This window comes from Oryzias melastigma, linkage group LG13 (assembly GCF_002922805.2).
Source record: "Oryzias melastigma strain HK-1 linkage group LG13, ASM292280v2, whole genome shotgun sequence".
Classification (NCBI taxonomy): Eukaryota; Metazoa; Chordata; class Actinopteri; order Beloniformes; family Adrianichthyidae; genus Oryzias; species Oryzias melastigma.
The window spans coordinates 30,600,964-30,618,180 of NC_050524.1; the positions used below are offsets into that span (position 1 = coordinate 30,600,964).

The 17,217-nt window shown below is 36.6% G+C and overlaps 2 protein-coding genes across 4 annotated transcripts in view; one reads left to right on the plus strand and one right to left on the minus strand.

Annotated features, from left to right (window-relative positions):
* The window catches only part of LOC112149032 (von Willebrand factor A domain-containing protein 5A), a 307,412-nt gene that overhangs the window by 282,114 nt on the left and 8,081 nt on the right, over nucleotides 1-17,217 (minus strand). For 2 of the 3 annotated variants that reach the window (XM_024276476.2, XM_036214767.1), the window contains exons 15-16: nucleotides 16,228-16,293; nucleotides 15,386-15,534 (exon numbers count right to left, since the gene is read on the minus strand). The exons of the other annotated variant lie outside the window; for it this stretch is intronic. In XM_024276476.2, the coding sequence (XP_024132244.1) occupies nucleotides 15,386-15,534; nucleotides 16,228-16,293 (215 nt within the window). The remainder of the gene's footprint in view (nucleotides 1-15,385; nucleotides 15,535-16,227; nucleotides 16,294-17,217) is intronic. 3 annotated transcript variants of the gene reach the window in all.
* On the plus strand, nucleotides 100-11,891 carry LOC112149035 (sodium- and chloride-dependent GABA transporter 2). The gene is made up of 14 exons (XM_036214771.1): nucleotides 100-472; nucleotides 4,965-5,099; nucleotides 5,437-5,577; nucleotides 6,488-6,569; nucleotides 6,650-6,780; nucleotides 6,868-7,004; nucleotides 7,083-7,186; nucleotides 7,330-7,454; nucleotides 8,761-8,873; nucleotides 8,958-9,095; nucleotides 9,235-9,337; nucleotides 9,491-9,591; nucleotides 11,428-11,598; nucleotides 11,699-11,891. The coding sequence occupies exons 1-14, from the start codon at nucleotides 313-315 to the stop codon at nucleotides 11,807-11,809; spliced, it is 1,752 nt and encodes a 583-aa protein (XP_036070664.1). The 5' UTR covers nucleotides 100-312; the 3' UTR covers nucleotides 11,810-11,891.

The following is a 17,217-nucleotide window of genomic DNA, read 5'->3' on the forward strand; positions in this document are numbered from 1 at the left end:
TCTCCGTAGCATGCTTCATCTAAAAATAAATTTGTTCCATAGTTTTTGCATGTGAATCTGTCATTCATGAATTTACATCTAACTGTGGGTGGAGCATGAAGCCCTGCTTAAATATGAGCAAACGACTGTTGAAACAAATCTCACTTTTGTATCTTCTCAGTTCACACTCACCAGGATAATTTATGCTTCCAGTGAAAACTGATTAACCACTCTGACAGTTACTCATTTTATGACTCAGAAAAGTGAAGAAGAAACTCATAGAACACAGAGGTGGACAGGAAAAGGTCTCGGATCAGGTCTGTGTTTGCTGACATGTCAAACCAAGAATGTGCTCAGAAAGCAGCCCCAGCAGAGGTGGAGGAGAGAGGACACTGGGCGAGCAAGGTGGAGTTCCTTCTGGCCGTGGCAGGAAATGTGGTTGGCTTTGGAAACGTGTGGAGGTTTCCTTACCTCTGCTACAAAAACGGAGGGGGTAAGTGCAGATGGTAGGGGTATCCTGGACACATGCTAAAATCCAATTCACGCTTCCTCATAAGGAAGAAGAAAAAACTATGTTAAAAATGACAGAATGTTTTTGTGAACAGGTGATAATGGAGATAAAAAGGAGTAAATGGGTGATTTAAGGAACTTTTCCAACAAAGAATAACATAGGAAAGTTAAGCAACCAGACGAAAGTTTACAAGTCTGGTGAGAAGCTAGTGAGTTGATGTGACTAGAAAGCATGTCCTTGTCATTGCAGAGTCTTACCATGTGAATGAACACAACAAAACTGGTGCACAAGTTCCTCCCCCATGCAAAAGAATAGGAAGTAGACACCATCAGAGTACAAAAATCACAAGAATATGAAAAATACATTTTTGGACAAAGGACGTCACTCGGGTTTCAAATAGGGCAGAGTAGGCGGGTTTTACTTAGATATGTCGAGCAATTTTTACTTTTTTATTTTTTTTTTTTGCAGACATTAACCCATTTTGCACATTGGAAAGGCTAAAGCAGAACCTCAAATTAAAATTTACAAGCTGTGAAAACTTTTGGTTACTTTAATCAGTATTTGATCTGTAAGAACTAAAACATACCTTTTCAAACTTGATTTTTAAAGAAATATGTACAGTAACTAACATTTGACAGCTGCACATTTTAATTTTATTGTAATTACCACAATTTCCCCCCCAAACTTAATACATCACTCCAGCCCAACTTCTATGATGACATTACTCCAGAAAAGTCCATCTTAAGAATGGCTCTTGCAATAAATCCGCAACTAAATCAACTTCTCCGCCTTATTCTATTGTTAACTACAAAACAGTGAGTAATTCCAATAAAAATCAAGTGCAGCTCCTGCCTACAGCCTGAAACAAAGTACAGAAGAAGTTAGCTTTTGGTAGTGGGAGCTTTGACTCTTCAACCAGAGGTGATCATGTCATCTTCCGTCCTCACTAAGCAGACTGAACAGAGACTATAACTCATATTCTGATTGCTTTTTTAAAAAAATTTTTTATGGATAGTCGCCCTCTAAACCAGAAGAGAAGGCGGAAGCACTGACTGAGCGTTAAGCAGACTTTTATCAACCTAGCAACAAAGGAGGGCTAAAATTGGATTGGTTAGAAGCTAAAATGTATTTTGGACAAATTTGTGTCTGTGTGTGTATATATACATATATAGAAAAATATTATATATATATATATATATATATATATATATATATATATATATATATATAATATTTTTCTATGATTTAGATACTTCTTTTCAGATCCAGATTGCTGGCCCTGACGGTACGTCACTGACATTACCTCAACATTTGTTTATTTGCAATTATACTTGATCCCTTCCTGGCAGATGTTTGTTCAGGACCACTAATAAAGGCTGACTCGGCTAGGTAATGAAAACTTTATTTGACCAAAGCAGGAGTCCAGAGACCAGTAAGGGTCGCAGGTCCACACACCATAGGCATTGTAACAACTGGACAGGATCATATCCAAAAATGCCTCAATGCAGCGGCAGAAAAAAGGAAAGTTCAAATTAAATATTGACTGGATGATTATTTGACATTAGTCTGTGCCCACCTAGGCACATTTGGATGTTGCGTGGTGGCAGTCCAGTGACGGGGGTGGCAGTAGCTGCAAGAATTGACCGATTTCAGACCACTGCCACTGTCTGATTGCTAGAAATCGTACGGCAGCAGCAAGACCTGACGAAGTGTGGTTAATGCTAAAAATATGAAGAGGACAGGATGTTCTTGGGAGGCAGGTTGTCTAAAAATGGGTAAGTTTGTCAATTGACAAGATTATAACGTTTGCTCAAAATCTGAGAATGGCCCATTTTTAATAACCCCCGGGCTACCAAGCAGATGGCGGCACTTGATATGGACAACTGCTGTCTGGAGACATTTAGACATCATCCAATCAGAGCTGCTGCCAGCCGGAGATATGGTGAAACTAAACAGTAGAAAGGTTTTGTATTTTTATGAAGTTAATTAAAATGTTAAATATGTTTTACGCTTTTGCTCATCGATTGATTTGTCTTGGAGAGTGTTCTGGGATCGATCAGTCATGACTCAACCCGCCACCAGGGGGAGTCATGATGTTCCTCTTCATTACAATCTGATCACTCTAGCAAATCTTTCTCCCCTGCTCTCAGGAGTGTAACAGGAACTCCAGGTCCAAAAGGCGTGGTGGGACAAAAACTTAATGGTTTGGTCCACAATGGGGTTACAATCATAATAGTCTGACTAGTGAGGGATCCAATCCACGTTACAAAACCCAGTTATTTTATCTTTTTCTACCAGAAATAAAAAAAAATTCTAGAGTTTGACCATGAATAAATAATAATTTAAAGAGATGTCATTATGAAGTAATGATTAGGAACACATTGAATTTGCATCATCATGCTGTCCAATTGTAACCGCTTAGATTATAGACAAAAGTATTTTAGTGTAGAAAAGCAGTTCAAAAGCACTGAGGTATCCTAGCAGGTAAGTTTTATCTTTCAAAAGAGTTTGAAATTTTGTCATTTATAGAAAAAAATATACTACTGAAATGAAAATGTGGCATTATTACAAATTAAGCAAAGATAAAGATTAAAAAATAGAAATGCCAGCAAAAAATTTTATGAAACTGGAAATGTGACTGACATTACATCAGAGAATAAATTCTGTCCTCCTCTTTGTGCAGTGGTTCAAAGTACAGGTCTGTTCATGACTGATTGACGATTATCAAAATAGTCAATGGAAAATCTCTGCTGTTCTCTAACTCCATTAAAACAATTCATAGAAGGCTAGAACTGCATGTCTTTGTCAAAGGTGGATAAGTACTTCAGGCCACTCAGCGTACTAAGCAATAACTTCAAAGTAATTTTATACCTCATTATAGACCTATCAGAATCACAACCAAAGTAGGTATAATGTTAAAATAATCTACACTTTTTTTGTCTTTATTCGTTTGTTGCTTTGTTTGTTAAATAAAGGAGAAAATTTAAAAAAAAAACGCATAATGTAAAATGATTATGAGGCAATGCTGATGATCTTGGTCTGTTTACATTGTATATGACTGTATGTAAGACCACTAGAGCTGTCATGTTTTTACTTTATCCACTCTCCATGATCACATTTGGATTTAAGGTGGTCTCAACACTATTATGGACAAACTGAGCGTCAGCCACAGGTTTAGCAGAATGTACAGTATGAGAACCAACCATCTGTTAGTCAGTTAAGTCCTTAATAAATTATTATAAAGTCAAAAAAAGCTAGAAAAACACAGAATATATGCCTAAAAATCCAACAAAAAAATTGTATTTGGTGTTTTTTAACATGTTTTTGTAGCAATTTTCTCATAATGGAAGACATATGTCAAATAATTTAAGATTAAAACTGTGTTTCTGAGTATTTCTTCATTCAAATCGTGATGGATCAGGAGCGAATAAGTGTTAGCGGTTTGTGATGCACTCACCGCCATGGACGGACCAAAGTTTTCCAGGTCTGCTCCACTTCTGATGCATCCAATTTCCGACATTAACGTCTTGGTTCTCTCTAGCTCAAACTGTACGGCTGCATAGCTCCAAAACGATTGCTTTTTGTTTGTTTGTTTGTTTGTTTTTTGTTTGTTTTTTTTGCTACGCTAATGTAATTTCAAATGTTCAAGCCGTTGGGGGGGAAAAAAAACACTAGATCACCAGTTAAATTTGTCTTTTTTGACCAAAATGCAGGGGGGCGGGGTGGGGGGTGAATTTCTGAGCAATTTTATAACAGTAAAACAGACAAACCTCTGCTTTGAGCCCGTGTTTTCTGCTCTTCCTTTTTTCATCCTTAAAGTTTCAAAGAAGCACTAACAGCAGCAACACCGCACCAGCATAAACAACAGCAACAGGAAGAGAGGGGGGCGGCACTGCAGAGTTAATAATTACATCAAACTTTTGAGTTATTTTATTTACGTCTTTGAATTATTACTTTTTTATTTTTTTACATGAATTGAGTGGTGCGTCAAACTGTTTAACAGAAAAAAAACAAAAAAAAAAACATCAATAATAATATATAATCATTGTGATATGGCACTCCCTCCAGCAGATGGTGAACCTAGGCAGCAGCCTAGGTCGCCTATGCCCTGGGCCGGCCCTGTTAATAAAGGCAGGAACTGCTTTACACCCTGAGTAATGTGTTTGTAAAAAGAGTGTGTACCTTTATTTCCTTGTATGCTGATTTTATACACAATGTACAAACGAAAGGAACATTCAAACTGAGTTTTATATTTTCACCAGTGTCTCATTTTGCCAAAAAACTTTACTACTAAACTATTGTATAGAGTTAAAGTCACCTGCCTCAGAAAAAAAATATTAGCAGTTTAAATGATAGGTTCTTTTACTCTGAAGGGGCGTATAGTAATAAAATACTCAATAGAATATTTTGTATGTTTGAGCGTTTACTTTTTCTTTTTTATATAAGTAAACGTCTGTCTGTCATTTAAATTCAGGTGCATTCTTGGTGCCATATCTGGTATTTGTGGTGACTTGTGGAGTTCCTCTATTCCTGCTGGAAACAACTATTGGTCAGTACACCCAGGAGGGCGGGATCACCTGCTGGAGGAAACTCTGCCCACTGGCAGAAGGTAATCTATTGTGAAACCACCCCCATGTTTGCTGCTCTACATCTTTGAGTGCTCTCACTGCAATTGAAGGCCATGAATTTTTTTTTTTTTTTTTTGGTAATTTAGCTGGAAAATTCACAAGGTTATTGAATGTTCTTAGTGATTACCATTGTGCTTTGATATTTGCTGAATAGTGCAAACAGTAATAATCAAAAAATGTCATTACATTCTCATGTCAGAAGTTGTTTTTTTGGTGCAAATTTGCAAGATTCTTCACGTTTTTAAGTAGTGTTTGGTGAACAGTAAACATATTTTTAACATTTCCTGATAGTGAAAAGTCCTCAACCTTACCTTGCAGGGATCGGTTATGGTGGACAGCTGATTCTTTTCTACAGCTGCATGACCTACATCATCATTCTCTCCTGGGCGTTGCTGTATCTCGTGTTCTCCTTCAGCTCCCAGCTTCCTTGGGCCAACTGCAACAATGACTGGAACACTGGTAACATCATGGAAAAGAAATATTCACGTGAAAAACTCCTCTCTTCCAAAACATTCTTTCTTTCCTGTTTTCGATGGGGTTCCATTTGTGCCAAAAATATGTTTTTGCGTCCACAGACATGTTTTTGGAACATTGTCTATGTCCACTGATTTGTCTTTGGACCGTTGTCTTTGTCCATTATCATGTTCCAAAAACATGTCAGTAGATGCAAAAACACATCAGTGGATGCAAAAACATATTTTTGGCACAAATGGAACCCCATAGTTTTCAGCCTGTTAAGCTTTGAGGCATACAGGAGAAGATTGTTAAGAATCGAATAGAATCTTATTTATAAAACACTTTGATAAAGCAGTAACACACAATATACTTCACAGGGTTAACCCTCGTGCTATCCTGTGTATTTTAATGTTAGGAGTGGGGCCATCAGGAATTTTTTTGATTTTTTGATTTTCAATGGAGTCCGTGGCAGACATGAAATCGGTCCACCTTTTTCCACTTAGGAGGGATAACATCTCAATGTAAGGGAATCTGTCAATCAAACGTTCGAGTACCACATGCTTTTACTAAAGCATCTGATTGGTCTGTTTATAACTTGCAATAAAGAAAACAATTATTAAAAAAAGATAAGAGGAAGAAAGCAGTTGGTTATTGATTTAGAAGAAGAAGAAAAAAAAACATGGCTTTTAAAAAAAAAAAATATTTTCTAAATCCTTCCTTTTTATATCACTTCAATGAGATGACGATGAAAACCTCTTTTTTTAAAGGTACTTTTTGTTCTCTCAAAATGGTAATAGTTACAATCTTTAAAAATACTGAATTATTTTAACTTGGTTTGATGTCACTGTTGTTTAGAACCTTTAATACGGGTTTATAAATAAACTTAAATGAATTGATTTTCACTGTATTTCAGATGACTGTGTTGACTTCTCAGCAAATAACAGCTCCTGGATCAACAAGACCAACCCAACCTCGGCTGCCACCCAGTTTTGGGAGTACGTACATGAGAAGATGAAAAAAGCTCACCATTACAAAGAGATTTGTAAAAGACTTTTTGCTCTCGTTTTATCTCTAGACGGCGAGTGCTGGCCATCTCAGGGGGCATTGAGGAAGTGGGCAGTATCAGGTGGGAGGTGCTGCTGTGTCTGATTGCAATGTGGATCATTTGCTACTTTTGCATCTGGAAAGGGGTCAAATCTACAGGAAAGGGGAGTTTTTTCAAATCTCTTTCGGACTAGAAAACTGCTGCATTAGTGAAAGTTTGTCAATGCTGATCATGCTTTTCCGTGCTGCAGGTGGTGTATTTCACAGCCACCTTCCCCTACTTGATGCTGTTAGTCCTGTTGATCCGTGGACTCACACTTCCTGGTGCTCTTCAAGGGATAGAGTTTTATCTCATACCGGATCTATCTCGACTCACAGACCCTCAGGTAGGAGTATGTGATTGTAAGAGCTGAAAGCATGGGTAGACAAAAGTGCCCACGCACACTCCGGCTGTGTTGGGACAGGTGTGGATGGAGGCGGGGGCTCAGATCTTCTTCTCCTACAGCGTTGGAGTGGGCTCTCTGATGGTTCTGGGCAGCTACAATAAACACGACAATAACTGCTACAGGTAAGGATTTGTATTTGTCACTTATAGTGTGCTGACCCTGGTTTTCTAGATTAAAAAGAAAAAGAAAATCTTATCTACTTTTATTTATTCCCAAAATGCAAACACATCGCAGAGGCATTCAAAGGTGTTCTTGTGTTTTCCAGAGACTGCTTATACCTGTGTTTGCTGAACAGTGGGACCAGCTTTGTGGCTGGGTTTGCAGTTTTCTCTGTGCTGGGATTCATGGCAAATGAGCAAGGTGTACCCATTGCAGAAGTGGCAGAATCAGGTACATTTTACACAAATGTAGACGCATACAGTCAGAAATTGAGCTAACCTGCAGTGATGTAAAAATATTATTTCTTCCCCTCTCAAAGCCGTTATTAATTGAATCCAATCAAATCGATTTATACCAGGGGTCTGCAACCCATGGCTTCAGAGCCACATGCAGCTCTTTTATTCCTCCACTGTGACTCTCTGGTTAAAAAAAAAAAGTAAATGTTGCTAACTCAGCATTTATTTAATCTATTTTAGTTACATTTATAAATTGATGGATGAGGTGAATCTAGAAGATAAACTGTTTATCATATCCCTGCTGACATCATTAGGCCTCGTTTGCTCTATGCTTCCTCCAAAAGACACAGATTAAAAATACTAGGAAATGTTTGGTTAAAAAGTCTGATATTTTGTGATTGCTGAGTTTATTTAATGACTTTAAAGTACATTTTATATTATGTTGCATAACAATGGTTAGTAGCTATTCAGAGGGGAGTGGCTAAAATATATAGACCTGTGTATTCTTCATTTACTTTTTCGAACAGATCATTAACCAATCATGTTTCATATTTATGCTCCAGTTAACAGCAGTTCTAATAAAGATAAAAAGGATGACGGCTCACCAAAGTAAACCTAAAGTATAACAAGAGAACATTTAATTTTTGTCTTGTGTTGTTTCAGAATACATTTGCTTCACTTAAATATTTTGGACTGCAAGTCTTTTATTTTGAAATAAAGTCATAAAATTACTTTTCACTTTCGAAAATTCTAGTTGATCTTAATATTTATGTATTTATTCACACCCAAAAATAAATACAATTCATATTTATTATAAAAAAAACGACAATCTAATGATGCAAAGTACAATAAAATGTTCCTAATATGGTAAAAAAGGCTTTAGAGCTCCCATTAGGTTTTAATAATTACAGATTTTATAATTAAATAAATCAAATATGGATATTGGAAAATACCGTAAGGCATGGGAGGTTTATCATACTGTAAAATAAAAATGACCAGGTGACATTACACTAGACTACACATACACTGAAAAAGGTGAAGCGTTGGGTCAATTCACAAAAGTTCTGTAATTTGTTACATTTAAAATTATTAGTTTTCACCAAGCTAAAATTTATTGTCTTGATTCGACAGTTCTGAAAATAATCCGGCACATTTGTAGAAGACCAAACTTTTGTTCTCATTTGCTACTTTTGTGTTTCCCACAATTGAAGTCACCTACTTACACTTCTATTTTTTGATTTAGTAAATTTTGATTTGTGTTTTGTTTGATGTATAACAGAAACCTGGAGTTTGATTTTCAGGTCCAGGTCTGGCGTTCATCGCGTACCCTCAGGCTGTAGCCATGATGCCTGTCCCCCAACTGTGGTCTATCTGCTTCTTCATCATGCTCATCCTTTTGGGTCTGGATACAGAAGTAAGACGCCTGAGTGGATGATTTCTTCAATTAAGTTTGCATTTGACTGGAAAAGTTCCCGTCTGCTTTCCTCGCCGTCTGCAGTTCGTTGCCATGGAGGTGGTGATGACGTCTGTCATAGACATGTTTCCCAGATTCATGCGCAGGCCAGGCAAACGGGAGAAGTTTCTCCTCCTCTTCTGTTTAATATGCTTCTTCGCTCAGCTCGTCATGGTCACTGAAGTCAGTATTTAACATTATGTTGGTTTAATTTTTAACAACATACATTTTTGCCAATATTTTCTCTTTTTTTTTAATCCATTTTTCACTATTCCATACAAATAATGTAGTCATAAAGTAATTGTCCAGCTTTTGTCCCAAGGGAGGGATGTATGTGTTCCAGATGTTTGACTACTATGCCTGCAACGGAGCCTGCATCCTCTTCCTATGCGTGTTTGAAAGTCTGGCACTGGGATGGGTGTTTGGTAAGGAGGCTTTTTAAGATCTAAAACAAGTTCTCTATTATAGATAAAGAGACACAAGTAATAATATAGGCAAAGAACCTTTATACTCATTCAAAGACACGATTTAGTGTGTGCAGGTCATTGATAAAGGGGTATAATTTGACCCTTCTTCAGGGGCTGAGCGGTTGTATGGCATCATTAAGGACATGACAGGGGTGCACGCCAACCCGTTCTTCAAATTCTGCTGGCTATACCTCACCCCCATGGTCTCACTGGTCAGTGCAGACATTAATTCATTCTTCAGATGTTTTAGTGATTTTACTAACTTACACATTTAATCAATGTTACAGCTCTGTGTCTCTCTAATGTTTTAGTAGATTATATCTGGTCACCTTTTAAGTACATTTAAACCGAACTCGATTCGTGCAGCGGAGGCGGCTAGTTTCAATCTTAATTCAATGGAATAGACACTAATTGAGGCGATCTGAAGTCCCACGTCGCAATTCGAGCGACAGGCGCTGTGCAGCGGTCTGGCAGCAGCTCCATTTGAGCAGTGAGGTGGCCAAAATTTAACTATCTGAAATTTGACAGGTTGTTGCGTTGCATCTGCCAATCAAGAACCAAGAACTCAGCTTTTGGCACCTGACGTTTTCAGTGACTTGATCAGTGGGTAGAATATGAATCCAATCTGAGCGTTTTTGTCCTGAACTTGCATATACTTCATTAACCCTCTGGAGCTGCTGGGTTGCACAGCTCATCCGGCTACTTTTAGGCAAAGATGGGATACACTCTGGACAGATCGGCAGCTTTCACTCCCACAGCGGAGCTCACTCGCTCAAAATGCCGACCGATGGAGAGCCGCTGCGGGGAGCGGAGGCTGCAAGCTCGGGCCTCATCAAGACCAGAAAAATATTATTTTTCCCCCCTTGGGTTAATACTAGACTCGGGGTCTGCAACCTGCGGCTCCAGAGCCACTGGAAATGATCTCATAACCCAGATATGGATCATGAGATCCAGCAGAGACTCTCCCAATACAATGAGGTTTACCATTTCCTGCTGGAGCTGCGTATGAATAACAGCCGCTTTCACTGGTACTTCTGTGTCTCTGTGACCCACTTTAACAAGTTGCAGTCCTACATTAGTCTGAGGAATGGACGAAAAAAAAAAATCAGACTTAGAAAAAAAATTAAAGGACCTTTTTGATTATTATCTTCAATTCAGGAGGTCGGATTCTCCTCCATGTTGTGTTTGGACTCCATTCGCTGATCACGTCATACACACGCCGAGCTGAGTCATTGATCCACGTCTTCTTTGCCAGTGTTTGGATTTTTGAAGTCCACACACTGTGACACCCAAGGCACTGCTGCCAGACTGGCGCAGGGCCACTGATTGCATCTTTAAATTGACATAACATTGAAACTGGATTGATTTGAGATCAGCATGAATGTAGCGTTACTCTGTCCAATATTCTTCCAGTCATTCTATTAAGAGGGAGTAACCATTGTGGTCTAAGAGATCGTTTTTTGCTCATTCTTTGCTTATTCTTCTTGAAAAAGGTGTACTGCTTTAGCATGATCACCGCCTAGTGGCCAAACTAAAAAATACCCTCCAGGAGAAGCAGAACAATGTTTACAATGTTAAGAATTGAACATGTTTGTTAGAATTTCTCCTTTTGAGAATCCATGTAACACTGTATGATATTAACAGTCTCATTGTTTCACTAATACATTTTACAGTTTGCAAACTGTATCAGATTAATAGAAATATACTCAAAACATACAGTAGATTATTAATGTATTACTGAACAAATGGGTCAAAATGTTTAAACTGTGTAAACTGAAAATTGAATTGAACTGAAGGCTCGAAATAAAATAAAAAAAATTGGAATTGAACCGATTCAGGCTCTTGTGAATCAGATCAAATCGTTTCTGGAATCATTATCGGTACTCAGTCCTACTTATTTGGGCTGCTAGTAAAATACTGTAAAGTCATTCTGGTCAAATAATCTGAACTCCATTGAGATAACCGTAGTTGTGAATATGTACTTTATAAAGGCAAATTAATAATGATCTTTGCACAATTTTTGTAATTTTTTTCCGTTTTTCTGTCAGGGATCTTTTATTTGTTCTTTAGTTGAGTACCAGCCCCTGACCTTCAATCGCTGGTACATATACCCATCCTGGGCTTACGTGCTGGGCTGGGTGCTAGCTCTGTCCTCCATTCTGCTTGTGCCAGGATGGGCCCTGTACAAACTGAGCACCTCAACTGGGACCCTCAGTCAGGTGGAGGCTCTTCTTATTTGGTCACAAATATAAATTTAATATATATTTATATGCACATTTGTTTACTTCAATGGTTTCACAAACTATTCTGTAATTGCAGCGCCTCCGTCATCTGTGCAAACCTGTCCTCGACGACTCACTGACCAAAAAAGGAGAAACTGAGCTGCAGAGCACGGAGGAAGAACAGCTCCAGCTGTTCACAACCAGCTGATAAACAATCCAAAAAAATCAGTTGAAACAGAAAACACTCAAATCATTCAAGCATTTTTTGTTAAAAATAAATAAATAAAAAATTAGGGTATTCACATGGATGCTCAAAAGGCTGCAAAAAATGTTATGCTCGTGTTTAATGCAAATGTATGTAAATTATTTAGAATATGTTTAATGATGCAAAATCTGACTCATCTCACAAGTTGAACCAGTCATGCTCATTAAAGGGTAACCAAACAGGAAAGGTGAAGGTTGACTCTAAAACCCTAAAAGTTGATTATGAGTTTGGTTATCCTTTAAGCTTTTAAGGAGGAGTTTGTTATCTACAGTAATTCCTTATAAAAGAAGCAATAAGGGTAAATCGGTGGTTTTGTCTTTTGTAAAAGATGTACTTTGGTTGAAGACTGTGATAAAACTTCACATTTAAATTGTTATTGTTATTACAGGCATTTAAGTTGCAGAAGTTTTATCTAATCATCTTTAACAGTGAACGAAAAGATCAAATAAATGATTTCTTGTTGACTGGAATGTTGATTGTGGTTGTTTTTTGTTTACAATGTGTTCCAGATTATTTTGCAAATTGTTTTTAAGTGCCGAAAATATATTTATATATATTTTTTCCAATTAAAATCATGGATGATATTGTGTCTCGGGGATCTTTGGATCACCTGTGATCATTAGCTTGCCAGGTGAGTTGAATTGACCCTTTAACACTGGAGCTCAAGTGTTTATGTTCTTTGATTCACTGTAACTTTTCAACCGTCAAGACGATCAACATAATTCCATCATTGAGCCACTTTTCTCCTTCAGAATCTCCTGGCATTACGTTAATCGTGTTAACAGTTGAAAAGTTACAGTATGTTAAAGATTTTGTGTTTAACCGTCACCAACGATGCCTCAGGTGTTAGAGCAGGGGTGCCAAACTCAATCGCACAGGGATTACTCTAGCATTACCTGTGATAATAGTGTGATTTCCGTAAGCTGAATTTGGCCGCTGAAGATGTTGTACTAATAGCTGAAGATGCTGAAATTGCTAGCTGAAATCACTGAAGCTAATAGCTGAGAACACTAAATGCCAAATTAGCTTAAAAAACAAAACAAACAAACAAAAAACCTAGGTCAGCAAAAAACAGCTAGTAGCTAAACTTGAAAATAGCTTAAAAAAACTGATAGTAGCCTAAATTATCCAAAACAGCAAGCGTGTAGCTGATGTATTATCTTTACTCTAAAATTAAGCTAAATTTGACAGCTAAAGATGCTGGTGTTGATAGCTGAAGATGCTGAAATTGATAACTGAAAACGCTGAAGCTAGCCAGCTAAAATATAAGCTAAATGCCAAATTAGCTTAGAAAAAAAAAAAAGAAAAACTTAGGCTTGCCAAAAAAGCTAGCATGCAGCTGAAAAAAAATAGCTAAACTTCAAAATAACCTAAAAAATAAACTGAAAAAAGGCCATATTTGCCTGAACAGCTAGAATGTAGCTGAAATATCCACTGAAATGCAAAATAGCCTAAAAGAAATCTTGGTAAATGCCAAAATGGTTCAGCTATTTTTTTGTAAACTTTAAAAAAGCCAACATCACAGAGGAAAACATGATGGAAATGCAGCTTCAAGCAAACATGCCGAAGAAGTCTCCATGACTTTTGAAACGTTTCAGGATTTGATGGAACCACATCAAAGTTTTAAAAAGTCCGTCATCTATTATTTATGTCTATGAAATAACTAAGACGTCATGTGGCCAGGGGGAAGAAACTACTCAAATGGCTTGTTTACAGCTCACAAGGCATGATGGGACAGCGTTGCAAATAACTGTGGGAAAGTCATCTTCTAGAATCTAGAGATCTGAACAGAGATATGCAATAGACCTCTATGAATTGATGTCTATCAGATGCATAACTCAGATCTACAGCTGTAAGCTTTGAAATAGCCACGATGTACATATCTAATAGTTGTGTTCGTGGGTCAAGTGGGTTTATTATACAATTGTCACATCAACAAATAAAACAGGAAATAGTCAACACATTCAGTGTGAAACTGTTAAGAAAAAAAATGAGATAGTACCCCTCTGCTTTGGCTTCACTCAGTCTTTATTCACCAAAGTGTTTTACAGACTCACATTCTCAAAGCAAAATAACTTTTATTTTTAAAGCATGCAATTTTAACAAACTTCACCCAAAGTATCTATTATATGTCGATGTTCAAATGATATAAACCGTTGGTACTCTATTACTAACTATGTTACTGGTACTTAGTGTAACAATAAAGAAAACATCATGATTGGATCAACTGGATAAGAAGAGCAACACATCTGTTCCAGACCTTTAAACAGGAATTCTTAATTACAGAAAAATGTACCACAAACATCTGTCACACAAAATTGACAGCAGCACAGTGAGCTGAACAAACAAAAATCAGTCAAAATACCAGTAAAACTGGAAGAAATTAAATGCTACTTTGAGCGCTGAAGTGGACAAAGCTGAGGCAAAAAAAAAAAAAAAAAAATTAAGAAACAAACATTCAAATCTTAAACCTCTTTAAGCATCAAACTTTACTACCAGTGCCTAAAATAGAAAGTGTATAAATAGTTTAGTGTTTCATTATCTGTTAAACAGGGAAATAAAGAAATAAAGAAACAGGCTTTAGTAAACCCTTTTAGAAAGAAGGCCTCCAACCAAGTTAGGGGTCCTATTGAGGAGCTCTGCCCTCTAGTGGCAGCATGCGTAACTACATCCTTCAAACATCAGTTTATGCACAAAAATATTTTTCCCCAAAGAAAATTTGTGTCAAACTTTAAAATAAAACCATTAATTGTGCATCACAAAGGTTATATGATGATATGACAAAGCTATAAACTGTTGCATAAACTTTACTATTGCAGATGTTTTTAAAACGTAACAAGTTTTAAAATAAATCTTCTGAAATAAGTTAGAACTTCAGTTCCTTCTTCAGAGCCCCAGAGCTTCCTTCTGCACTCTGCAGCCCAGCAGTGCATTTGCAGCATCAACACACTCCTTCACACATGGAGCTGAAAGAAAAGAAATTGAAAAGAAAAAAAAAGCATCAATGATTGTGTTAAAAAGTGAACTTGAATTTATAGTATTCATCATACACCTAAAAATCTGTCCAGTTATTTAAGAATAAACCAGGATTATTATCATAATAGTAAATAACGTGTCAAGCAGGTGAGTTGCTAACAATAAAGCAGTAGACAGGAAGTTTCTTTATGTTTTTTAGCGTTAATGTTGTGTCATATCTGTAATTCACTCACTTGTAAATCTATGAATAAATTAAAAGTATTTTATTTTACAAACATGTTACCATTCTGGGCTTGGACCCATGAAGCAGCCTTCACAGCCAGAAGCTCCCATTCATCCTTTGCATCCATCTTGAATCCATGTCAGAGCCAGAATGGTGGCCCACACCTCACTGCTGACCTTTTCAACCAAAAGGAAGTCAAACGTCAAACACTTAGAAAATATGAGAAAAAAAAAACTCTAATCAACATTTTGTAATAATTAGTGACCTTCAAAGCTTCTTTAATCTCCTAAAAGAGCTGATTATTACTGACAGTGACCCACCTCTGCAGGTTTTGACTCCTCTACCTCCTTATTGTTTTTTCCCAGCACTGAGGCAAGAGCTGCATCCAGCATCCAGCAGCCGGACGCCTTCTGGAGGGAAACCAGCTGCAGCAGAGGGTCTCTGCGGGGCGGCTCGGGCTCAGAGGCTTCTAAAAATGTTATGAAATAACATTATGTAGGATAGTGCACTTTTGTGACCATCAGACCAAAACTATTACTATTATACAACAAAAATAAAGAATGGAATTTTAATATTGAAAAAAATTGCACTTTGTTTTTTTGATAAAATGTACAAAGAATGTTTCCATAAATGCATTGACTGGAAAATTGACGAGGAAGATGTAGATGTAGCAAATGATAATTGTCTCAACATATTTAAAGACTACATGATAAGAAAAAAATAATAATTTAAAAACACAAAAAAGTCAATGCAGGTAACTCATAATATGTTTTATGCAGAAGTACAAAAATGAAAAAAAATACAATTTACACATGCACAAATTAAAAAAACAGCTTGAAACTAAATGACACACAAATCTTTAAAAATTATGCACAAATCGCTTGACACGAACACACAAAACCACATTTATGCACAACTCTAAAATGAGACTCTTTTCACGTCTCCAAGATTTGTCCATATGTGATGTGTTTAAATGCTGCTATAATGCTGGGTCGTCAGAGTTTTAATTTCAGCAGCTTTGAACTTAGATTGTGAAAATTATCTGGTGAAAACTGGACATTTTCCCACTTTCTTAAACAGATATGCCTGATAATAGAAAAAAATAAAATAAAATGAGACCAAAAGAAAAGTCTGAAACTTTCTCCATCATCATCTTACTTACGTGATGCAAAGACAGGAGTCGAGTGAGGTATAAAAACTGTAGGCCTCCTCCTCGGCAAACAAGAATCTTTAGAAGAAAAAAAGTAATCAGAAAATGAGAGGAAAACAGCAAAATCATAAATAAGATTTTGATTTGATTTGATTTGATTTGTTTATTTTATTCCATTCATGAAGAGAGAATTACATGAACATGTTTGTTACCTATCAACAGTCTACATATCTTCATGAGAGGAAAGGAGCAGTGAGAAGAATACAATTCTTATTTCAGTTCTGCCCCTATATTACATCTTAAAAAGAAAAAAAACAAAAAAAGAAACAAAGATGGCTTTTAGCGCCTGTCCCCACATACTAACTACACGTTACATATTCCTCAAGTTTTGTCTTTACAAATATTTTTTTAAATAATATTTTATTAGTACAGCTTTTCAAAATGTCCTGTTCAGCATTCCAAACTTTTACCCCAACAAATTTGGGTAACACTTTATACAAAGGCTGTGTGCCCTCAGTCTCATCCTCTACACCAGGGGTCGGCAACCTTTAAACAGTAAAAGAGCCATTTGGGCTCGTTTTCTACTGATCAAAACCTAGAAGGAGCTGCATAGTCTTTAGAAATTTCGATTTTCATTTATGACCTTTTTTTTTAAATAATAGATATGAATTATTCTTATTTTTTGTCACAAATAAAAGCAGAAATATAAAGAGAAGCTGCATCTCTCAAAATGTGTATTTTTTTACCTATTTTCAAAATAAAAGATGCTCAAATAATCACTCATAAAGCCTCACTCCTATTTTATCAAGCATTAGCAAGCAGCTTATATGTGTTGTTATTAACACTTTATTCATGATTAAAAAGTACTACTGTAATGTGTTTATTAATGGTATGTTAAGACTTTATTCATTAACAATTAAACATTTAAAATCAAGCATTAAATGATTTACAAACCATTACTCTGTACTGTTGACCCTAAATACTTAAACTCCTCCACCTTCT